The 25,415-nt window shown below is 44.3% G+C and overlaps 1 protein-coding gene and 1 long non-coding RNA gene across 2 annotated transcripts in view; one reads left to right on the top strand and one right to left on the bottom strand.

Moving 5' to 3' along the window:
* Positions 1-24,751, bottom strand: part of LOC140850354 (uncharacterized) — a 139,106-nt gene extending 114,355 nt beyond the window's left edge. Inside the window, exon 1 of the long non-coding RNA XR_012133045.1 lies at positions 23,574-24,751. This is a non-coding gene — a long non-coding RNA (uncharacterized lncRNA). The remainder of the gene's footprint in view (positions 1-23,573) is intronic.
* On the top strand, positions 1,733-3,597 carry LOC140850352 (inositol 1,4,5-trisphosphate receptor-interacting protein-like). Its single transcript, XM_073240466.1, has one exon. The coding sequence runs from the start codon at positions 1,741-1,743 to the stop codon at positions 3,397-3,399; it is 1,659 nt and encodes a 552-aa protein (XP_073096567.1). The 5' UTR covers positions 1,733-1,740; the 3' UTR covers positions 3,400-3,597.
* Positions 24,752-25,415: the final 664 nt, after the last annotated feature.

Below are 25,415 nucleotides of genomic sequence, written 5' to 3'. Positions count from 1 at the left end.
GGTTCCTGCTGACGCATGCAGCTGTGTACAGGGTGGACTCGCTTCTCGGCTGTAGTCTCTATCCAAGTGTGGCACTCAGGTCGTCTCCATCCTGGTGTTGCCGGGTAGAATCTGCAGAGGTCTTTACCTGGTGGCAAATACCTGCTCCTTGGTGCCATTAGGGTAAAAATCAGAACAGGTAGTTATTAGGGTGCAAATTCAAGGTCAGGGAATGAGGCTCAGTAAAAACACAGCAGCTCCTAACAGCATGTGTTGGCAAGCATCAGTGGTGCAGTGGGAGGAACTCTCCTATGTACTTTATTGTCCAGCCAGGATCTCATGTGGCCATTTGCGCTCTTAGCTGAGGTCCCAGACAGGAAAGAACAAGTGTGGAAAAAGCCAATTGTTGTTTCCCATAGTACCTGCCAGGGAGAGGAGAGGGTGTAATGTCAGGCTTACATTGCAGGATGGTGCCTCTGAGACTGTAATGTATTAAAAATGATATTAAAATGCAGATTCTGGTTCAGTAGGCCTGGAGTGGGGTTGAGATTCTGCATTTCTAGCAAATTCCCAGGAGATATTGCAGGTGCACAGTCTGAACAGCAAGGATTATACGAGGTTAGCCCTTCCCCAGAAGTCACCTGAGACCTAAAAATCCTTTTATCCTGGAGGAATGGAGTGTCTCCTTCCACAATTAAATCAGATTTAAAGTTCAGATGACACAAGAGAGGGAAACCAATGACTTGGTCACTCTGGTTGTCTCCAAATTGTCCTGGATGAAGACCCAGGAGGTCAGTGTCTGAATTTGGGGTACAGACTTCCAGATCAGAAGGACAGGTTTACAGTGTGGGAAGATCAGTTCACAAAACTGCTTCACACCGTTGTTATTCACTGAATACATGCTGTCCGCCATTCAGTGTGCTGTGTATGCAGTTTGTGTGGATATCCATCCATTAGTGTGGTGACCCTGTGGGTACTGTGGCTTTCCTCTGGTGCAGTAAGGAAACAGTCTCAGAGAGGTGAGTTAATATGCCCAAGGTCACACAGCTAGTCAATGACAGGACTGACTTTGGAATCCAGCCCTCCTGTTCTCCACTAGGCCTTGAGGAAAATGTGTTCACCACAAGGCATTCACTAGGAGAAGAAGGGAATGGCTTATTCAGGACTGTTTTTGGTTTCAAATGATGGAAAAATAACTCAAACTGACTTAAACAAAAAGGAGAATTTATTGATTTGTATGACTAAAGAGTTCAGAGGTGATGGCTTCAGGCATAGCTGGATCCAGGGGTTGGGAGTCTGCTTTCCTCTATGTTGGCATCTTTCTCAGGCAGACCCCTACTTTAAGGCAGCTACAGAGCCACCACCAGCTGTTGCCTGTTCCCTCAGCAACCCTAGACCACAGTCATACGTTCGTCCCTAGAGCTGGGGCAAGGTTATCCCCACCCAAGCCATAAGGACAGGGAGTAGAAAAAGGCTGATTCCCAGGCAAAATGGGGTACTGCCACCAGAAAGAGGAATGTCTGGGCATACAGAACAGAGATCCACCACAGTGGTGGATCGGAGGTGTAGAACTTCGGGCTCTTGTTCCCAGGACTAGACTGAAGCAGGAGAGGAGATAGTGGGTTGGGTGGGAGCAGAGCTCTAAGACACTCACCTGCTCGGTGAGGCGGAGGTCGGTGTGCAGGGCTAGGAAAGACATGGCATTTTTGGGAGCTTGGTGTGACTGTCTGTCTCTCTCTCTCCCCCTAGGAAAGCCCCAGCATGGCACTGGAGCTCTTCCGGGTGTGTCTGGTGGTGGTGACAGCCATCGTCAACCACCCTCTGCTGTTCCCTCGGGAGAACACCACCGTGCCCGAGAATGAGGAGGAGATCATCCACAACATGCAGGTGTACCAGGAGAAGCTGCAGCTGGAGCAGCTACGCCTGGAGGAGGAGATGGTGCGGCTGGCAGCCGAGAAGGAGGCCCTGGAGCAGTTGGCGGAGGAGGGCCGGCAGCAGAATGAGAACCGCATGGCCTGGGACCTGAGGAGCACCCTCTGCACGATCCTCTTCCTGGTGATCGAGTTGTGGTGGCAGGACCACCAGGATGAGTCCTCAACAGACTGCCTGGGCAGCACTGAGGACGAGCTGCCTGGCCTGGAGGGTGCACCCCTCCGGGGCCTCACCCTGCCCAACAAGGCCATGCTTGACCACTTTCATGAGCGTTGCATACGGGGAGCCACAGCCGATGCGGCTCGTACCCGCGAGTTTGTGGAAGGCTTCGTGGATGACTTGCTGGAAGCTCTGAGAAACCTCTGCAACCGGGACACAAACATGGAGGTGGAGGATTTCATTGGCGTGGACAGCATGTATGAGAACTGGCAGGTGGACAGGCCACTGCAGTGCAAACTCTTTGTGCCCTTCACGTCCCCAGAGCCCTACCACTTCCATCCAGAGCTCTGGTGCTCTGGCCACTCCATGCCCTTGGATCGCCAGGGTTATGGCCAGATTAAGGTGGTCCGGGCCGACGAGGATATGCTGGGCTGCATCTGCGGCAAGACCAAACTTGGGGAGGACATGCTGTGTCTCCTCCACAGCAAAAACAACTCGGTGCAGCCTGGCTGCGAGGCAGAAGACCCACTGTGTGCCCGAGATTCCCCATATCTAGACTCAGTGCAGGTCATGAAGTGGTTTCAGACAGCCCTCACCAGAGCCTGGCACCGCATTGCCCACAAATACGAGTTCGACCTGGCCTTTAACCAGCTGGACACCCCAGGGTCCCTCAAGATCAGGTTCCGCTCAGGCAAGTTCATGCCCTTCAACGTGATTCCTGTGATCCACTGTGATGACTCAGACCTGTATTTTGTCTCCCACCTTCCCAGGGAGCCCTCTGGGGGAACCCCAGCGTCCGGCACTGACTGGCTCTTGTCCTTCGCTGTCTATGAGCGACACTTCCTTAGGACAATGTCAAAGAGGCTGCCTGAGGGTGCCTGCCACCTCACCTGCTTGCAGATCACCTCCTTCCTGCTCTCCAAGCAGAGCCGCCTGACAGGCCCCAGTGGACTTGGCAGCTACCACGTGAAGACAGCCCTGTTGCATCTCCTGCTCTCCCGGCAGGCCGCTGACTGGAAGGCTGGGCAGCTGGATGTGCGTCTGCATGAGCTGCTCTGCTTCCTGGAGAAGAGCCTGCTCGAGAAGAAGCTCCATCACTTCTTTATTGGCAACCGAAAGGTGCCCAAGACCGTGGGACTGCCCGAGGCCATTCTCAGGGCCGAGCCTCTCAACCTCTTCCGGCCGCTCATCCTGCAGCGACGTCTCTACCGCAAGACGGTGGACTCTTTCTATGAGCTGCTCAAGAATGCACCAGCACTCATTAGCGAGTATTCCCTACATATCCCCTCAGACCATGCCAGCCTGCTCCAAAAAGCTACTGTCTTATAGCGCATCCAGGACCCAGGACCCACGTCCACACCTTGGGGGTATCAGCAGGCCCCGTCCTGGGAGAATGGCAGGCTTTGCTGGGAGCCTTGGTTCCCAGAGAAGCCAGGACCTATGGTGCAGGGGAAACAGAATTCCAAGCCAGAAGCTGGATTGCTTTCATGCCATGGGAGTCTGCTGGTGAGGCTTTGTCTGGGTTTGGAGACCAATCCTTACAGCTTGCTTTTGGATCCCCACGAATGGCCACGATGATGACAGAACACTCTGGACACTGAATTAGAGACTATCTCCAAATAGTATAAAAAATAGTAACCACAGTGGGACCCCCATTGTGTGGACTATGAATGAAGGCTGGAAATCCTGATGTGTCTCTATTAGTGCTTTGGTTGCAGATGCCTAGGGCCAAGTGTTATTGGAAATCAGGGTGTGTGGTCTTAACATGGATCCGTCTGCATCCTGTAGATCCTCTATGATATTCAAGTAAAGACTGACCTGAGATGTAAAAAGAATCATACCCAAATGGATGTTTGCATGTCTCTAATTCAGGAAAACACAGTGGTGGTGCAGGTGCTAAAGGTAAAAGCTGAGAGACACAGGGTGACTGGGGCAAAGGAGAGAGCCTGGTACCCGGGGTGCTGAGTTATAGCTCACAGTCTGGCCTCTGATGCCCAGATCAGAGAAAGCGCAGAGCTGAGAGGTGAGAGAGGCCGCAGCACCGAGTTTTCCTCAGGATCCTAATACTAGAGCAGGACATGCCTGGAAACAAGAGCCACTGTGGAAACCCGGCTCCATCTGTAGGCCCCTAGCTGTTCACTCCAGTGGGGCTCCCTCACCACACAGAACCCCCCTTTCTGCATGAGCCTTGCCAGCCACATAGATGACCAGGACCCAAAGAGCCCAACAGAGTGCCAGCTGACTGGGAACACACAGGGCAGCCCTCGGGGCCCAGCCCGCGGGCCTTGGAAAGGCCACCAGAGCCTGCGGTCAGAGCTGGCCTCGTCTCCAGCCTGGGGCAGCGGGGTTGGGAAGCCACTACCTCCATGGGTGGCAACACTAGCCCATGGGGAGTTCCTCTCTCGGCGTTGCCTCAGTAGCCCTTGTGAGGGCCAAGGAGGAAGCAAGAATGAGGGCACCTGCACCAGCACTAGGTTCTCCTGCCAGAGTTCAAGCTGGCCATACCTCCTAGATGGCATGCTCACTTCCAGGGGGTGTCAGGCTCACCAGGGCCTGAAGAAGGATCCTACTCCAGAGGTGCTCTCGACTAGCCTCGGAGTGTTCTAGAAAATGGACAGTCTGCCTGACAGCGCTAACTCACAGCGGGAGGCTGGGCTCTGCTGGCATAGAAGCCTGTAGGAAGCCTTGCATGTGAGCTGGAGTCAGACTGAGCTCCAGAGAACGAGCCTGGCCACATGATTTCCCACTGAAGCCCCAAGCCCCCCATTCTGTCAGGATCATTTCCAGAAGGGGGTGAATTGCCTTATTTATTATCGCCTGTGCCTTGCCATCCTCCTCATCCCATTCATCTTCAACTTTCCAACGAGGCAAGTTAGCTTGGAGGAGGCCCCGAAGCCAAGAGCCAGCATCCAGAAGCCAAGACCAAGCCTATGTCTTCATCTGCTTCCCCTTTGCTTCCAGGAGAAAGTGAACTGAAAAATTATCTTCTGGCCTCTTGTTTACTCGGAGAGGACAACTCAGTGGGGAAATGGGAGTGTTTTGAATCAGAAAGCAGTGGGGATCTTGGTGTTTCATGCTGCCTTATTTATATTAAAGGATGAATTAAATTCTTCCAAGGAGTAGAAACTAGTCACAGTGTTTGTTTTTTAACTTGAAGGAGATGGTGTTCTGATAGCTAAGAATCTAAAAGTTCAAACAGAACAAAAGCAGTTAATTTACCAACCTGCTGACATATTTATAAGTGCTAAATACAAATATTGAATTAAGCCCAAAGAGGGAGCTAAGGCTTTCAGCCTCCTTCTGATTTGTTGGATGCATGTTTCTTCCCTTTTCCTGAGGTCTCCTCCACCTTTTTGGGGGGTCATCCTCCATGCCACACTCAGCCCCTCTCTCCTTTCCATACTGGATCAGAGAATTTGGAAGAGACTGCAGCCCCTCGCTCTTAGTCTAGAAGAGTTTCCTCCACATGCTAAGCTTTCCATGGAGGAGCTCAGTCCCTACAGGGGGTATGTCCTGCCTCAGGCCAGCACTGCCCATCACTGGGGGGATGGAGGCCACATAAGGAAGGCCACCTGTTGCAATTGTGATACCCCTTCTCCGGGATCCAGTTCCTCTGTAATAAAGGGGATACCACAGTCTCCACATGCTCCCTCTTTTGCCTGAGTTCTCAACTGATTCAAACTAAAGCAGGAAAGAGCAGCGCTATTTAATGGGCTCCCTCAAATTCCAACACTGTCTATCATACTTTCTTTTTTTATTTGAGCTCTTTGAACTTCACACTTGGCGGCCACTCAACGTTATCAACTTTTTGCATTAGAACAAAGTTCTTATTCCCAAACAGGACAAATCAACACCAATAGAAGGAATGTAAAGAAAACAGATACGTTTCTGTACAGCAAAAGACACCATCAACAGAACAAAAAGGCATCCTACAGCATGGGAGAATATATTTGTAAATGACATATCCAACAAGGGGTTTACATCCAAAATATATAAAGAACTTACACGCCTCAACACCCAAAAAGCAAATAACCTGATTAACAAATGGGTAGAGGATATGAAGAGACAGTTCTCCAAAGGAGGAATTCAGATGGCCAACAGACACATGAAAAGATGCTCCACATCACTAATCATCATAGAAATGCAAATTTAAACCACAATGAGATATCACCTTATACCAGTTAGGATGGCCAGCATCGAAAAGACTAAGAACAACAAATGCTGGCAAGGATGTGGAGAAAGGGGAACCCTCCTACACTGCTGGTGGGAATGTAAACTCGTTCAACCATTCTGGAAAGCATATGGAGGTTCCTCAGAACACTAAAAATAGAAATACCATTTGACCCAGGAATTCCACTCCTTGGAATTTACCCAAAGAACACAACTTAGCAGATTCAAAAAGACATATGCACCCCTATGTTTATTGCAGCACTTTTTACAATAGCCAAGATATGGAGGCAACCTAAGTGTCCATCAGTAGATGAATGGATTAAGAAGAGGTGGTACATATACAAAATGGAATACTATTCAGCCATAAGAAAGAAACAAATCCTACCATTTGCAACAACATGGATGGAGCTGGAGGACATTATGCTCAGTGAAATAAGGCTGGCAGAGAAAAACAAGTGACAAATGATTTTCTTCATTTGTTGAGTGTAACAATGAAGTAAAACTGAAGGAACAAACTAGCAGCAGACTCAGAGACTCCGAGAATGAACTAGTGGTTATCAAAGGGGAAGGGTGTAAGAGGGTGGATGGGGAGGGAGGGAGAAGGGGATTGAGGGGTATTATGTTTAGTACACATGGTGTGGGGGATCACAGGGAGAACAGTGTAGCATAGAGAAGGCACATACTGGATCTGTGGCATCTTGCTGCACTGATGGACAGTGTCTGCATTAGGGTATGGATGGGGTCTTTTTCATGTGAAACCTTCATAAGAGTGTATATCAATCATCCCTTAATAAAAAATTTTTAAAAATAAAAAAATGAAAAATAAATAAAAGGAAAACAGATACATTTATAGATAGCCAAAGACTGAAAATTTTAAAAGAAAAAGTGCTTAGCAGAAGTTATGGTTGGGACAGATCTTCCCAAAGAAAAAAGTATGGTGCCAAGTACTTAGTTAAATCAAGCAAAGGATTCTCTTTATCCCGTATAGCTCATAATCTACTAAGGACTCCCCTATAGCTATAGATCTAGATTCCTACATGACTGGCTGAGATTAGAGCAGCACAAGCCCTTTATCTAGGTTTCTATGTTCCTATCTTTATTACTCAGGCTTGACCAGCTTGTGCACTGTATCATGCAGTGTAGGATTGCAGTTAAGAAGGTGAGCTCTGGAACCCGCAGACCCAGCCCCATGCTGGGCTCCATTCAACATGAACCCAGGGCAACTTACCCGCTTCCTCCACCAACCCTCAATTTTCTCATCTGTGAAGTGGTGGCAGTGTTAGTGCCAACCTCAGAGGTTATGGTGAGGAGTGGCATAGTCGCGCATGAATGAATGTGAGCTCTCATGAGGAGAAGGCATGGAGACCTAAGAAAGCAAGTCTGCAGAAGCAAATCCATCCCTGACAGAAAGATCAATGGTGTCCCCCACCCACCACCCTTCTCTGAGGAAAAGAAATCAAATCTTGTTGTCCTAAGGTCTAAGACTTCATTATATCCCAGTATGGCACAGGTGAACTCCCCCCAACTAGTGTCCTGGACATCTGAAAAAATTACTATGGCATCACTTTGTTTGAAGAAACTAACAGGATGGTACTAAAACAGCAGAATCTGGCTAACGAAAATTCAAACCAAAGGCTATTTTCAGTCATGTATAAATAAAATCTTACCTACAAGGGTAAAGGAATGAATTGTTCAGTTTCTATGGATTCCAGAAAGCCCCAAACCTTCTTGATGTTCAGGAATAGATAGTAATTACTCAAACTTTTATCACTGGCTTTGAAATATATACTTCCAGCTTATGATTGGCCTTCATGGCACAAATCAGAACCATATCTAATCAACTGATCAACTCTGGAACATCTATATAACTCTTCTACTTCACAGAGCAGAGGTCCTCTTGGGAATCAAAACAAGTCATATATGGGCATTTAAGGAAACTAGGATGGGTCCTTAGGGAAAGTGATGAGGTATTTTGAAAATGAACAGCTGCTTAATAATTGAAGTTTAGTATATATTTTTAAAGCTTTTCATTTACTCATTGTAGGAGAATGTCTTTAAGTTTATGTGATGTTTATGGGTATGAGCAACTTTTATATAAGTACTCATAAAGTAATTCAAGCCCTAACAGGGTCTACTTGGTATAATAAAGTCAAGAGTAGCATATGGATGAAATGAATGAAGCATCACTTATCTTCTGCCAGCCTCTCTCCACGTTCAAGATACATATTCATATTCCCCTGGACTTTCTTAAATCCAAGTATGACATCAAAATTCCTTCAAGTTCTTGATACAGCAGATTAGAGCCCTGCCTAAGACAGACATTTCTCTACCAGATTCCTCACAGGTCAAGTCTAAAACTCCAATAAGAAAGCTGTCTTCCTATAAACCAGCACAAAGCACTGGCTTGTTTACAGACACATCCCAGGGATGTAGGAGGACTTCCTAGTTAGACCTCCTTAGAGGTTTATCAAAGTCTTCAGGGCCCTCAGTAGGAGAGCTCCCTGCGATGTAGACCTGATACCTTTCAGACCTGTGAACTGACTCATCCCCTTAGAATCCTAGGCCATCAGTACTGGGAGGGTGGCTGGAACTCATCTAGCATGACTGCCCTCCCATTTGCTATTGATTTACACCATGATCACTACACAAAAGGATTACAAGTGAAGTATAAAAAAGAAAGTGTACAATAAATTATTAAATATGAAAAACAATAAAGTGCTAAGATTAGGGAAAATAGAAGAACAGAAGGTCAAAACCAGGAAGAAAAATAACATCAAGACATCAAGCCAAGGGTCCTGCAGAATTCCTTAAATACAGCTTTGAATTTGACTTTAGCTTCCTGGCAGCTGAACTGGAGAGGAAAACATGCTGGGTATCTGGTCCCTGTCTCTCTCACGGAAGCACAAGAGACTCACTTTATGGAGCAGGAAACCCAGTCGCAGGGACGTAAAGGGGCTCTGGTCGTGCCAGAGCTAAGACAAAAACACCATTCTCCTAATTCCCAGAGTAGTGTCAGCCCTTGTGTCACTCAACTTCAAATACATACGCATGAGGACTTCAATCACGGAAAGCTCTTGTGAATTCTTTGCTTGTTCTTTAAATTTAAGTATCAGACAAAAGCTTGCAATCAGCAAACTCTGAACGCTTCTGCTGCTCTACAGCCAAGGGTTGGCCCAGCTCTGAGCTTCCCCGTGAGAACTCTGTCTGCTTTTCTCCCTTTCTCTCAATGAGGGGCTCTGCCAGAGCACCTCACAGGGAGGTGAGACACAATAGTGGTAAAAGGGCTTAGCAAATTCTCTGCTTCCTCTTTTACTCCATTGATAGGAAGGTCTTCAGGGAATTTCACTAAAGTAGTTCTCCATGTTCTCAGACTAGGGCCTTTGCTTACAGACTATAAGCTACTTGACAGATTTTAGGACAGTCAGAAGTAAAATAAACTGACAGTCATAATTTCCAATGTCTTATCTTTACCAAGTGTTTTATCATCAAAATGGAATAGGAAGCTGCTGTTATACCTCCACCCACTTGGTGGTTAATACCCAGCATCATTTTTAAACTCAATTTTGAGTTCTTTCTGTCACCCACTAGCCACATATAATGATGGCCATTCTTAATGTCAAATAGCTGTTCTCACAGTGGAATCCCTCACTTTCAGGACCATCGTCCTTGGTATCAACAAGCAAGGCAAAACAGCTTAGAGAGGAGGCCCCCGACGTCCCCCACAAGGCCACACACCTGCAGGGGAGGGGAATGAGGCTCTAGCTTCTAGCCCTGAGGTTTCCTAGAAGTATTAACACAGCTTGCATTCAGGCTTAAGCAGTGATATTGTGGGAAAAGCTATTCGATGTCCTGGACTATTAGAAAAATCTATCTTTAAAATGTTCTGTTCTCCAGTTCACTGAAAAATGACTACAGAGCCTTCCCCTGCCTTTTTTTGGATGTGATAAGGGATAAGGAGTGAGCATGCAAAAGAAGAGGGAGGGACTATCTGGGATGAGGAGGACACACTATTTCTGTCCCCTGGACTTGAAAAGCCTGGGTGAAGGGCCGTTCATCCTCTGGGAGGGTCTCTTGGGCTTCCCCTGGGGGCAGAAAGCAGATGCACGCTAGAGCATCAGCAGAAGGAAGAAGCGCACGGGGCTCCCCCTTGTGGCAAGTTGTGGTGAGGCTCACTAGCCGCGGCTCCCCTAGAAGGCTCTTTGGAATTCATAAAAGATAAAGGGAGGTTCTGAAGATTTCAAATTTCGGGTCCCTGCTACACCGATCCATAGCTGAGGCTTGAGGTAGCGACAGTGAACTGATTCCCTGTAAAACAAACCAAGGATATATAACGAACCATACAAATCCATTTCTTCTCTAGAAAGAAGCCTTAGAAGTAGGGTCTGCGGCACAAGACCTCTCCTACTTCTCACCAATCACAACCCAGAGTTCCCTCTGAATATTCGAACGCAACTTGTTAATATTTGGGGATTAAAGGAGCATCCTGAAAACTCCATGCTGAAATTCGTTTAATGGCCTTAATTCTCTTGTCAAAATGTGCCTATAGGACAGTAGCGGGAAAGCTAGGAAGGCAACGCTTGTTAAGGTAAAAATATCTTTAAAGTGATTGATGAGTGAATATTTATCAGATCTCTGAAGGGGGAGAGGAGTTGCCACGCATAAAAGCTGTGGAAGAAATCACAACAGTAACACTTTATAGGGCAGTATTTTTAAATGGTGTATTTCTATATGTACAAAAAAGCTACAGATACACCAAACTTAGAAGTAAAAACAGAAGAGAACCCAAAAAATGTGCTTTAAAAAACAGGCAAATAGGGGATCACAGGAAGATGGTGGCGTGAGTAGTTCCGAGGAAATCTCCTCCCCAAAACATATATATTTATGAAAATACAATAAATGCAACTATTCCTAAAAGAGACACCAGTGGATGCAGTACAACAGCCAGGATACATCTACATCTGTGAGAACTCAACATCACACAAAAGGGGTAAGATACAAGCCACGGCCAGGTGGCACCTGAACACTTCCCCACCTCAAAACCCGGCAGGAAGAAAAGTCGGAATGGAGAGGGAGTGAAAGCCCAGGACTGCTAAACAACCAGCTCTAGAAATCTGCACCTGGAGCGCAAACACAAGGTACACGGGGGGGCTGGATACAAGAGAAACGGAAAAGCAAAACCTGTGCGAGGTCCCCGCAACCGGCGCCCCTGAGACAAAAGAAAGGTGAGTGCTTTCTGCAAGTCTTAAAGAGACAGGAACTCCATAGCTGGATGAAGTTATCCCGGCACACTTTGCTAGCAGCTGGGAATCCCGGGGAACCTTAGGCGCCCTAAACCCCGGGAAGGCAGCGAAGCTCTGAAGCCCCTCATGGCACTAAGCAGCCTGCCAGTCTTTCTTCCAACCGGTGCAGACCCTGACACACCGGCCCAGTCACGGCAGAGCGTGCCAGGGGCGACGGTGCCTGAAGGGACCAGGAGCAGATCACGTGCACCAACGGCACCAGAGGGGACCAGGAGGGGATTGTGCGAGCCTGCAGCAGCGGCGACCGAACAGCCTGGGCATGGCTCGAGCGCACCAGTGCCAGTGGAGCCAGAGGAGCCCCTTAGAGGCCCACACAGGAGAGCCCTGCGCGCACCTGCTGCGGAGCCAGAGGGAGCAGGCGCGCTATCAGCAGCCGATCGGAATCCCCAGCCCAACGCAGAGCCACCTGGGCCAGATCCAAAGGTCGCTTCCGGCGAAGATGGCAGTGTGAGTAGGACAGTGGGAATCTCCTCCCAAAAACATATATATTTTTGAAAATACAACAACTACAACTATCCCTAAAAGAGAGACCAGAAGACATAGGACAACAGCCAGACTACATCCACACCTGCAAGAACTCAGTGCCTGGTGAAAGGGGTAAGATACAAGCCGCAGCCCGGTGGGACCCGAGGCCCCTCAACCCAGCTCCCAGCTGGAGGAGAGGAGTTGGACCCGGGAGGGAGAGGGAGCCCAGCCCTAGCCATCTGCACTAGAGTGCAGAAACAGTGCATGCATGGGGTGCTGGAAACTAGGGAAGCAGGACAGTAAGACATGTGACCCGGTCTTGCAGCCGGCGCTCCTGGGACAAAGAAAAGTGAGTGCTTTTTGAAAGTCTTAAAGAGACAGGGACCCCACAGCTGGACAGAATCGTCCCGGGTCACAGTCCAGCAGCTGGAAATTCCAGAGAACTCCGGGCGCACTAACCCGCTGGGCAACAGCTCTGAGACCCCTCATGGAGGTAAACAGCCAAACAGCCCCCGTCCATTACCCCTCCAGGGCTCCGCCATAGCAGAGCAGCGGCCTGAGGCTGGCCACGCCCACAGTAAGGAAGCTTCATCCATACCAGCCACGCAAGATACGGAGACGCAGTCTACACGTAACTGCCCAACACAAGCCACTAGGGCTCGCAGTTGTCCCAGTAAAGAAAGGCCAGGAGCATTTGGAAAAAGTCTAGGCTCTCCCAGCTGACAGATGCGTCAATAGCATACCATTGCACCTATCAACATGAAAAGGCAAAAAAATTTGATCCACACAAGACTAACCCAGACAGCTTCAACATCTTCTATACCTTCCCCTGAGAAGGAACCTGGGGAGATAGATTTAACCAGTCTTCCTGAAAAAGAATTCAAAACAAAAGTCATAACCATGCTGATGGATTTGTAGAGAAATATGCAAGAACTAAGGAGGGAAAATACAGAAATAAAACAATCTCTGGAAGGACTTCAAAGCAGAATGGACGAGACGCAAGAGACCATTAATGGACTAGAAAACAGAGAACAGGAATGCAGAGAAGCTGAAGCAGAGAGAGACAAAAGGATCTCCAGAAACAAAAGAATTTTAAGAGAACTGTGTGACCAACTGAAACGGAACAATATCCACATTATAGGTGTACCAGAAGAAGAAGAGAGAAAAAGGGTTAGAAAGTGTCTTTGAAGAAATAATTGCTTAAAACTTCCCCAAACTAGGGGAGGAAATGGCCTCTCAGACCACAGAGGTACACAGAACTCCCATGACAAGGGATTCAAGGAGGGCAACACCAAGACACATAATAATTAAAATGGCAAAGATCAAAGACAATGACAAAGTATTAAAGGCAGCCAGAGAGAAAAAAAAGGTTACCTACAAAGGAAAACCCATCAGGCTATCATCAGACTTCTCAACAGAAATGCTACAGGCCAGAAGAGAATGGCATGATATACTTAATGCAATGAAACAGAAGGGCCTCAAACCAAGGCTACTGTATTCAGCACGATTATCATTTAAATATGAAGGAGGGATTAAACAATTCCCAGACAAGCAAAAGTTGAGGGAATTTGCCTCCCACAAACCACCTCTACAGGGCATCTTCAGGGAATGCTCTAGATGGGAACACTCCTAAAAAGAGCACAGAACAAAACACCCAACATATGAAGAAGGGAGGAGGAGGAATAAGAAGGGAGAGACATGAAGAATCATCAGACCATGTTTATAATAGCTCAATAAGCGAGTTAAGTTAGACAGTAAGATAGTAAAGAAGCTAACCTTGAACCTTTGGTAACCACAAACTTAAAGCCTGCAATGGCAATAAGTACATGCCTTTCAATAATCACCCTAATGTAAATGGACTGAATGCACCAATCAAAAGACACAGAGTAATAGAATGGATAAAAAAGCAAGATCCATCCATATGCTGCTCACAAGAAACCCACCTCAAACCCAAATACATGCACAGACTTAAAGTTAAGGGATGGAAAAAGATATTTCATGCAAACAACAGAAAGAAAAAAGCAGGTGTTGCAATACTAGTACCAGACAAAATAGACTTCAAAATAAAGAAGGTAACAAAAGATAAAGAAGGACATTACATAATGATAAAGGGCTCAGTCCAACAAGAGGACATAACCATTATAAATATATATGCACCCAATACAGAAGCACCAACATATGTGAAACAAATACTAACAGAATTAAAGGAGGAAATAGAATGCAATAAATTCATTTTGGGAGACTTCAACACACCACTCACTCCAAAGGACAGATCCACCAGACAGAAAATAAGTAAGGACACAGAGGCACTGAACAACACACTAGAACATCCAAAAGAAACAGGATACACGTTCTTCTCAAGTGCACATGGAACATTCTCCAGAATAGACCACATACTAGGCCACAAAAAGAGCCTCAGTAAATTCCGAAAGACTGAAATCCTACCAACCAACTTTTCAGACCACAAAGGCATAAAACTAGAAATAACTTGTACAAAGAACGCAAAAAGGCTCACAAACACATGGAGGCTTAACAACATGTTCCTAAATTATCAATGGATCAATGACCAAATTAAAATGGAGATCCAGCAATATATGGAAACAAATGACAACAACAACACAAAGCCCCAACTTCTGCGGGATACAGCAAAAGCAGTCTTAAGAAGAAAGTACATAGCAATCCAGGCATATTTAAAGAAAGAAGAACAATCGCAAATGAATGGTCTAATGTCACAATTATCGAAATTAGAAAAAGAAGAACAAATGAGGCCTAAGATCAGCAGAAGGAGGGACAAAATAAAGATCAGAGAAAAAAATAAATAAAATTGAGAAGAATAAAACAAAGCAAAAATCAATGAAACCAAGAGCTGGTTCTTTGAGAAAATAAACAAAATAGATAAGCCTCTAGCCAGACTTATTAAGAGGAAAAGAGAATCAACACACATCAACAGAATCAGAAACGAGAAAGGAAAAATCATGATGGACCCCACAGAAATACAAAGAATTATTAGAGAATACTATGAAAACTTATATGCTAACAAGCTGGAAAACCTAGAAGAAATGGACAACTTTCTAAAAAATACAACCTTCCAAGACTGACCCAGAAAGAAACAGAAAATCTAAACAGACCAATTACCAGCAACGAAATTGAATCAGTAATCAAAAAACTACCCAAGAAAAAAACCCCTGGTACAGATGGATTAACCTTGGAATTTTATCAGACATGCAGAGAAGATATAATACCCATTCTCCTTAAAGTTTTCCAAAAAATAGAAGAGGGAATACTCCCAAACTCATTCTATGAAGCCAACATCACCCAAATTCCAAAACCAGGCAAAGACCCCACCAAAAAAGAAAATTACAGACTAATCTCCCTGATCAACATAGATGCAAAAATACTCAATAAAATATTAGCAAACTGAATTCAAAAATATATCAAAAGGATCATACACCACAACCAAGTGGGATTCATCCCAGGGATGCAAGGATGGTACAACATTTGAAAATCCATCAAATTCATCTACCACATCAACAAAAAGAAGGACAAAAACCACATGATCATCTCCATAGATGCTGAAAAAACATTCGACAAAATTCAACATTCATTCATGATAAAAACGCTCAGCAAAATGGGTATAGAGGGCAAGTACCACAACATAATAAAGGCCATATATGATAAACCCACAGCCAACATCATACTGAACAGCGAGAAGCTGAAAGCTTTTCCTCTCCGATCGGGAACAAGACAGGGATGCCCACTCTCCCCACTGTTATTTAGCATAGTACTGGAGGTCCTAGCCATGGCAATTAAACAAAACAAAGAGATACAAGGAATCCAGATTGGTAAAGAAGAAGTTAAACTGTCACTATTTGCAGATGACATGATATTGTACATAAAAAAACCCTAAAGACTCCACTCTGAAACTACTAGAGCTAATATTGGAATTCAGCAAAGTTGCAGGATACAAAATCAACACACAGAAATCTGTGGCTTTCCTATACACTAACAATAAACTAATAGAAAAATAAATCAGACAATTCCAGTCACAATAGCATCAAAAAGAATAAAATACCTAGGAATAAACCTAACCAAGGAAGTGAAAGACCTATACCCTGAAAACTATAAGACACTCTTAAGAGAAATTAAAGAGGTCACTAACAAATGGAAACTCATCCCATGCTCTTGGCTAGGAAGAATTAATATCGTCAAAATGGCCATCCTGCCCAAAGCAATATACAGATTCGATGCAATCCCTATCAAATTACCAACAGCTTTCTTCAATGAACTGGAACAAATAGTTCAAAAATTCATATGGAAACACCAAAGACCCCGAATAGTTAACGCAATCCTGAGAAGGAAGAATAAAGTGCGGGGGAACTCACTCCCCAACTTCAAGCTCTACTACAAAGCCACAGTAATCAAGACAATTTGGTACTGGCACAAGAACAGAGCCACAGACCAGTGGAACAGACTAGAGACTCCAGACATTAACCGAAACATATATGGTCAATTAATATATGAGAAAGGAGCCATGGACATACAATGGGGAAATGACAGTCTCTTCAACAGATGGTGCTGCCAAAACTGGACAACTACATGTAAGAGAATGAAACTGGATCACTGTCTAACCCCATACACAAAAGGAAATTCAAAATGGATCAAAGACCTGAATGTAAGTCATGAAACCATAATACTCTTAGAAAAAAACATTGGCAAAAATCTCTTGGACATAAACATTAGCGACTTCTTCATGAATGTATCTCCCCAGGCAAGGAAAACAAAAGCAAAAATGAACAAGTGGGACTATATCAAGCTGAAAAGCTTCTGTACAGCAAACGACACCATCAATAGAACAAAAAGTACCCTACAGATGGGAGAATATATTCATAAATAACAGATCTGATAAAGGCTTGACATCTGAAATATATAAAGAGTTCATGCACCTCAACAAACAAAAAGCAAATAATCCAATGAAAAAATGGGCAGAGGAGCTGAACAGACAGTTCTCCAAAGAAGAAATACAGATGGCCAACAGACACATGAAAAGATGCTCCACATCGCTAGTTATCAGAGAAATGCAAATTAAAACCACAATGAGATACCACCTCACACCAGTGAGGATGGCTACCATCCAGAAGACAAACAACAACAAATGTTGGAGAGGCTGTGGAGAAAGGGGAACCCTCCTACACTGCTGGTGGGAATGTAAATTAGTTCAACCATTGTGGAAAGCAGTATGGAGGTTCCTCAAAATGCTCAAAAGAGACTTACCATTTGACCCAGGAATTCCACTTCTAGGAATTTACCCTAAGGATGCAGCACTCCAGTTTGAAAAAGACAGACACAACCCTATGTTTATCGCAGCACTATTTACAATAGCCAAGAAATGGAAGCAACCTAAGTGTCCATCAGTAGATGAATGGATAAAGAAGAAGTGGTACTTATACACAATGTAATATTATTCAGCCATAAGAAAGAAACAAATCCTACCATTTGCAACAACATGGATGGAGCTAGAGGGTATTGTGCTCACTGAAATAAGCCAAGCGGAGAAAGACAAATACCAAATGATTTCACTCATTTGTGGAGTGTAAGGACAAAAGAAAAACTGAAGGAACAAAACAGCAGCAGAATTACAGAACCCAAGAATGGACTAACAGTTACCAAAGGGTAAGAGACTGGGGAGAATGGGAGAGTAGGGAGGGATAAGGGTGGGGAAGAAGAAAGGGGGTATTATGATTAGCATGTATAATGTGGGGGGTGGGGGAAAGGGCAGGGCTGTGCAACACAGAGAAGAGAAGTAGTGATTCTACAACATCTTACTATGCTGATGGATGGTGACTGTAATGGGGTTTGTGGGAGGGACATGGGGTAGGGGAATGCCTAGTAAACATAATGTTCTTCATGTAATGGTAGATTAATGATAACACAAAAAAATGGATTAAACACCTAAATATAAAACCTGAAACTATAAAACATAGCTTTTATAGAAGAAAATATAGGCAGAAAGCTCTTGAACATTCACATTAGTCATTTTTGAGGGGATGTGTCTCCCCAGGCAAGGGAACCACAGGCAAAAATTAAGAAGTAGGACTACTTGAAACTAAAAAGCTTCTGCACAGCAAAGGAAACCACCAACAAAATGCAAAGGCAGCCTACTGTATGGGAGAATGTATCTGCAAATTATATATCCAATACGGGGTAATAAACAAAATATATTAAAAAACTCATACAACTCAACTCCAGAAAAATAACAAGTAATTCAACTAAAAAGTGTGCACTGTACCCAAATAGACATTTTTCCTAAGAAGGCATATAGATGGCCAACAGACATGAAAAGATACTCAACATCACTAATCATCAAGAAATGCATATCAAAATCACAATGAGATACTTCACACCAGTCAGACTAGCTACTAATATCAAGAACACAAGAAATAAGAATTGGAGGGGATGTGGAGAAAGGGAACTCTTCTAAATCGTTGATGAGAATGTAAGTTAGTGCAGCCACCAAGGGAAGCAGTATGGAGGTTTCTCAAAAAATGAAAAATACCATACAATCTAGTAATTCCACTTGTGGGAATTTAACCTGAAAACAAAAATCACTAATTCAAAAAGATATATGCACGCCTATGTTTCACTGCAGTATCATTTACAACAACCAAAATATGAAAGCAATGTAAGTGTCCATCACCAGACAAATGGATAAGGAATATGAGGTACATATGTACATAATGGAGTATTACTCAGTCAAAAAAATGAATGAAATCTCACCATTTGCACCATAGATAGACATAGAGGATATTAGGCTAAGTGAAATAAGACAAAGACAAATACTGTACGTGGAAACTAAAAACAAAACAAATGAACAAACAAAACAAAAACAGAGTCATAAACACACAGAAGAGACTGAAATAGACAAAAGGGGAAAAATTAATTAGAATGTCTGATATCCTGATCTCAGTGACAGTGACATGAATATATACACATGTCAAAATTCCTCAAGCTGTACACTAAGATTTGTGTATTTTATTGTAGGTATCTCAATTAATAAATTATGTGTATCTATGAAAAGTCATTTAGACTAGGTTTAAGTAAAAAAGGATGGCTACATATTATAAGCAACATAGTAGGGATTTATGACACTTTTTTTTGAAAATTACATCATTCATACAATAATTAATAACAAGTGAGAAATTATGCATTAAAATTTATTAGCAAATGTTTCTAAGTGCTATACCCTGCTGGTACATGAGGTAACTATACAGCATTTGCTAACCACTGTAAAACAAACTTAACTAATAAATCGCAGAGTGGGTCCTCAGTTGCACTGCATTCCAATCACAGGAGAACTAGACTCCAGTTTTAAATTTCCAGTGTAAGGAGTTCTATGGTTGGCAGTACTGCATCAGGGAATTCTTAAAAGCAAAGGGAATGTTTCATGCACTTAGTTTCATGCTGATGCCAAAATATGCTTTCCTAGCCTTTTTTTTTCAGTATGTATACTGACTTCAGTGCTTTTCCTTCAGTATACTGACTTTTACAGTACCAGTGTGTAGGCAGTAAGAAAATTTGAAAAGCTCAATATATTAAAAAACATAAGTATATTCACTTTATGTAAAAATGGAGTTAGTTTTATTTTTCTCCCACCTACTCACCTCAAGCACTTAGTTTCTTCCGAGCATTTACATTTTTGTTCCACTGACAGCTTGCTAGCTACCAATAGCTTTTCAGTTAGGACTTAAAAGGTTGACAATGAATTTGCACCTACTGTGAGGCTGGTTGACAGATAACCCAAAAGCCAACAAACAGGCCTAAAATACCCAATATCATCAGAAGGCCATGTACTGTTTTAAGTCCAATATTTTTCTTTTTTGATTCTTCAACCAAAAGCACACATAACTATCACTGTTAGAAATCTGAAAAAGTATGATTTTGATGGTGGGGGGAGGAAGGAAAGAGAAATAAACTGAGCAGGAGAGAACAGTGGCATAATAATGGAAATCCTATGTGTTGACAGAGAAGAAATAAAATGAAAGAGAAACGAAAGGAAAAAACATGAGGACCGAAACTGAAGGACAAATTTGTAGGTCATCACTAAGACTGACAAGCCCAAGCTGAGCGCCTCCAAACAGCAAAAGGATGCATATAATATAATCTATGAGAGCAGGCGGAGGAGTGAGGACTTGCACACAGGAGCGCACAGCACAGCTGCCGGAAGGGAGGTGCCACCGAGAACCCAGCCGAGCACATGCCCTCAGTTAGCCTGGTGATGTAACCTGCATCACCTCTTCGGTAGGCAATGACACAAAAAGGGAACCACAAAGAGCAAAAGCTGGCAGATACACAACTCAAGGAGATTCCAAGAAGAGATTCCCTGCTCAGAGCCCTAAGAAATCCAGTTTGTACCATAATAACTCAATAATGGGGACAGATGTGTCATAACTAAACACTGAATCATGCAACTAAAACAAAACCCTTTCTGTGGTTCTACCTGCCAAGCAGTTAATGTAGGTCAAAGGAAAGGAAAATAGTGTTTTACAAAGTGAATGCTCCTATCTACGTTACATATAGCTCTTAATAAACTAGCTTTCTCATGCACGTAGAGTTCTATAAGCTATGGTCAATGTGAACTTGCTTTTGAGAGAATGACCTATACTTGTGGGGTGACACTGATAATATGTGTCCGATCTACAAAGCTGAGAGCAAACGTAAAGGTAAACTGTGCTGTGAACCGACCCTCAGTCGGCTGTCTGCCAGCCAACCAACTAGCTAGCCTCCTCTGGTGATGCACTGACTCTGCGATGCATTTTAATTAGCCTGCAACAGAGACCCAGATTTCTTAGGAAACAATGATTCCAAGAGCTACTACTCTCCTAGGGAAGCTTGCAGTACAAAGAAAACTGAGCTACTAAGGATCACAAAAATAATGCCTCAAGTTTCCATTTAACAGATAAGCACTGAGGATATGATCAGTAAGCAAAACTTTACTGACAGGCGGAGGGCCTAAGAAATCTCTCTCACGCGTGCACACACACAGAACAATGACCAGAAGTGCTAAATAAATGGTGCAACAAGAGCTTATAAAGAGGGTAAATGAAAGTCAAGAAAGGTCTCCCTGAAAAAGTGAAAAGTAAAGTAAAAGTATGAAATGTAATAACGAGAGGAAAAAGAGCTTCGGGTAAAAGGAACACCATGTGGGAAGGATCCATAGGGTACTGTGCTGGACAGTGGAGCAAGGCCAGCGCAGCTGAAGCAGAGACTGAGGAGGATGTGGTATATCTGACACAGGGGAGACTGGCCTTATTTAGACTGCTCTTCACCAAAACCAAGGAGCTACCACCTAGGTTTCAAGAAAGGGGTGGGTAGGTCACATGATCAGATTTATGTTTTGAAGACAGCATGCCAGCTGCACTAGAGAGATCAGATTAGAGGTAGTGAAGGGTCAAGGAAAATAGCTGGGATTTGGTGGGAGATACAACCTAGACAAGATGAGAGTGCTGAGTAAACAGTGATGCAGAGGTCTGAAAGATAAGTGAATTTGAACTCTTTTTCAGATACATTTTTTCCCTTGAAGTTAATTCTTTTGCCAATTTTCTATGACACATTCTCTTTAATTTTCATGAGCAATTTTATAGTAATGACATTAGCTATATGTCATATTTGCTGTCTTTCTTTTTTCTAATTGGTTGTCCTACTTTTCTCCTTTGGCATGTTCTTCAGTTTTTCTGTAGATGTATCCATATTTTTTCCCTCTAGTTTTTCTTTCATTTATTTTCAATTTTAGCACCTTCCCTCCTCTCCACTTTTTTCTGTCTTTTTTCCCCCACCTTCATACAAGAACATAAAAAATTTACTTCACAGAATTTTATTGTTGTTAACAACCAATAAATATGACAGATGCCCTCTCAAAAAAAATTAGTTCATTGTAGGATGTGTATAATTCATTCAGACATCCAGCAACGTTTACAGAGCACCTACGTTGTAGGGGAGAGATATACACAAAACAGAGAAACAGGTACAAGTGTTTCCAAAGTAGAAAGCACTCTGGCTGCACACAGAACAGACACCTCGCCCAGACTGAGGAGAATTAGTCAAGACTCCCTGAAGGTCAAATTTTAACTGTTCTGAAGGGGCCTGGAAACTAAGTGCAAGAAGAAAGGGCCTTAAATGAAGAGTGGTAAATGACTATCACTCCTACTCTCGGAGTAACTTCAGAATTGAACAGGAAGCTCACTAGTATTTTCCATGAATTCCCAGGGATGTCATTCCAGGTAAGGTCTCAGACTACCTCAGAGGTAATCTAATGGTAAAAGCCCACCAAATGTTTTCTGGAACTAGCACAAGCTTAATGTATGCTTATGAATATATACTAAATGCCCTCACAGTTTCCCTTTTCCATATATTTAAAATGAAATCTAGGCTTAAAACCTAGCAGCAAAGCAATAACATATTTCAGTTTTATTTCCTACTTCACCCCACAAGTTCCCATCAATGAAGAGTTATCTATCCCTACACCTTCCAAGAGGCTTCCTACTGCCACCTCTTTGCTTATTCCAGTCCCTCTGCCTGGAATGCCCTCTTCCCCTTCCCTCATCACCAACTGCGATTCCCGTGTAAGATCCTTAAAAAACAAGAACAAATATCAATCACCTCATTTTGCTCCGGGCATTATTCTGTATCATAGGTGGGTGTTTCTTACCCTTTCCTATCTGAGTGTGGCTTGCCTGACTACTGAAAGTGTGTCATACACAACTACATAATGTATGAACAGTGACCTACTCACGGGCAGACACCTTCATATCCACTGAATAAAGATAAAAACTTCCTTTGCTGTAGCTGTGAGATCCTCATTTGACCCTTGCTTCCCCAGATTACTTTAGGTCTTCAGATGACTTATGACTCCCTTGAAGAGAAGCGGAAACTGGAAAGACGACAGGCGCAGAAAGGGGAGCCTACTGATATGGACACGTGATGGTGGAGGTGATGAGAGCAAATGCCTGATTCAGGGCTGGATTTACTAGAGCGAAAGAGAACTGGATACAGCACGCAGAAATGGCTTTCTCTTAAAATTTCGGTGTGAATGGAGAGAAGACATGCGGCAACGAACACACACAGTTAAGAACGGTACGGTCTCGTGCCAGAGCAGCCGTGTGTCAGGAATTCCCCACGGGTCTCCATCCGGCGGCCAGGAAAGGCAGGTAAGGCGGAATGGCAGTTTAACTGTTGGCACCGCGCGCCTCACGGACTCCAGTCAACACAGCTCTCACGACCGTGGGAGGAAAGCACCACGAGCTTCGCGTACAGACAAGGGCACCGAACAGAGACACCAAATCACCTTCCCAAGCCCCCCACACAGAAAAGCACGGGGCCTCGGGGCCGGACACACGCCCCTCGCTTCACCGCCGGCCGACCGAGGGGGCGTTCCCGCCGCCGCCCTGCGCGCCCCGGGACACCCGCCCGCAGCCGCGCTCCCCGCCCTCGCTCCGCGCCAGACCGCAAGCCCGCCGGAGGGACGCAGAGGGGCCGTTCCGAGGCCCGAGAAGGCCCCCAGACCGCGGCACTTACCTCGCTGCTGAGGCTCGGAGTCCCCGGCCGGGCCACGACGAGTCCAGGAGGGGCCGCCGACGTCGCCGGGACGAGAACCGCGCCGGACGGACGGCGGCTGCGTGGCCACGCCCCCAGACGGCAGGCCCTTCCGTCCCAAACATACAGAAATAGCTATTTTGGTCGTGTGTATGAAAAAAAACCCTCTGGTTTAAGTATAGAACTTCATCTTTTATCCTCAACTATTTAAGGAAAAGTTACAAATTCTCTCTCTGCAGTTGGAATCTGTGTATCTAAAGGCTGAGGTCTATGTTTAGTCTAAATTGTATTAATAATTTGAATGAAATTAGTTAATAAGTAAGCTCTGAGGTATTTTGCAGCATTAAATTCTTTTCTTCCTATGAACATATATTAATTTCAAAATACTTATTTACTTCCTACTATATGAGGCATTTAGCCCAGAGCTCATTTAATTAAATTGTTTAATCTTCTATTAAATCATATCATAAGGAAACATGTTGGGGTACTGGGACTAGACCAACATAGAGTAAAGTTTATCTAGAGTCTATTGATTGAATTTGGGATTGAGTTTCCAGCTGAATCCTCATCTTCTCTGAGCCAAACGTATGAGGGGACTCTACGTTTGATCTCTGAGTTATCATTCACCGCTAGGGAGATGTAGGATTGAATGCCCTTCATAATGCACATTTTTAAGTACCTACGTTCTGCCTCTTCCTCGCCTTTCTAGACCATAGCTCTCCATCACACTTGGGGCTGCTATTCTGTTTCCTTTTCCTTAGTTGTAACCACTTATCCTGTCTGATACTGCAGCCTCTGCACTTGATCTGGACCATGTCTCCTGTTCCATGGTCTGCTTTTCTGCTGTATTTGTTGTGTCGGATCCATATAGTCCAAATATAAGTTGCTGTCTGAATTCCTTACTGCTAGATAGAGCCCCCTTGGAGATAAAAGAACTTGCATTTGTCACTGACCTCCAGCTCTTGCTCCACCTCTCTGAAGTCATTTTCATTAAACTATTCTTTTTACCGACTGTGCTCCTGTCATCATGTTGGGTCTTGTTCCCTTTCCTGAGCCCCATGTTGCTAACCAATATGATAATGTCCTGGTGAAATCCTTCTAACCACCTGGGTTTTACACTATGCCAGACTGTAACTACAATGGGAAAATATGTTCCCAGCCTGGGGCAAATAACCTTTAAAGCCAAAATCAGCCAAAGGGAGAAATAAAGTGGGAGAAACCCATTTATTGCTTACAAGCAGTTATCTACATCTGCTTACCCGTGTCTCTTGTAACCCAGCTGCATAAGGGGCCCCACCAAACCTCTCCGGTCCAGATCTTCCTTTGCTCCCCCTTGTAATCACTATTGATATGGAGATGGACTACTTCTCTCCACCCCTTGGAAACACCTATTGTTTTGGAGATGTACTAAGGCCAGGCGAGAGAATGTGGAAATATTGCACATGGAGATTCTGGAAATATTGCAATTTTACCCACACAGACTTAAAATACAACTCAGATAAATACATTACATTTCCACATTTCAGTATCTTGTACGTCAGTTTTAAAATCTAACTGTGCCATATAGGGTTATGTATCCCTTTAAGAATCTCATCAGAATTTTGGACACTCTTAAGAAAAAAGTACATGGAGAATTTATTTTGCATTTGGTTCCATGTGTTAGGAAGGAAAGGACTCGGCTCAGTGTTGCAGGGAAGTCAGATACAGTGAGATGAGAGACCAAAGTCAGGAAAGCAGAGTCCCTTTTAATGCAGTCAGCACAAAGCAGCAGAACCGGCCTGCCTAAGACATGACAGGCAGGTGTGGATGCTCATTCTGAGGCTT

Source organism: Manis javanica, chromosome 7 (assembly GCF_040802235.1).
Source record: "Manis javanica isolate MJ-LG chromosome 7, MJ_LKY, whole genome shotgun sequence".
Classification (NCBI taxonomy): Eukaryota; Metazoa; Chordata; class Mammalia; order Pholidota; family Manidae; genus Manis; species Manis javanica.
Note: the sequence above shows the minus strand (reverse complement) of the source record. Positions and strands in the feature narration are given on the sequence as shown.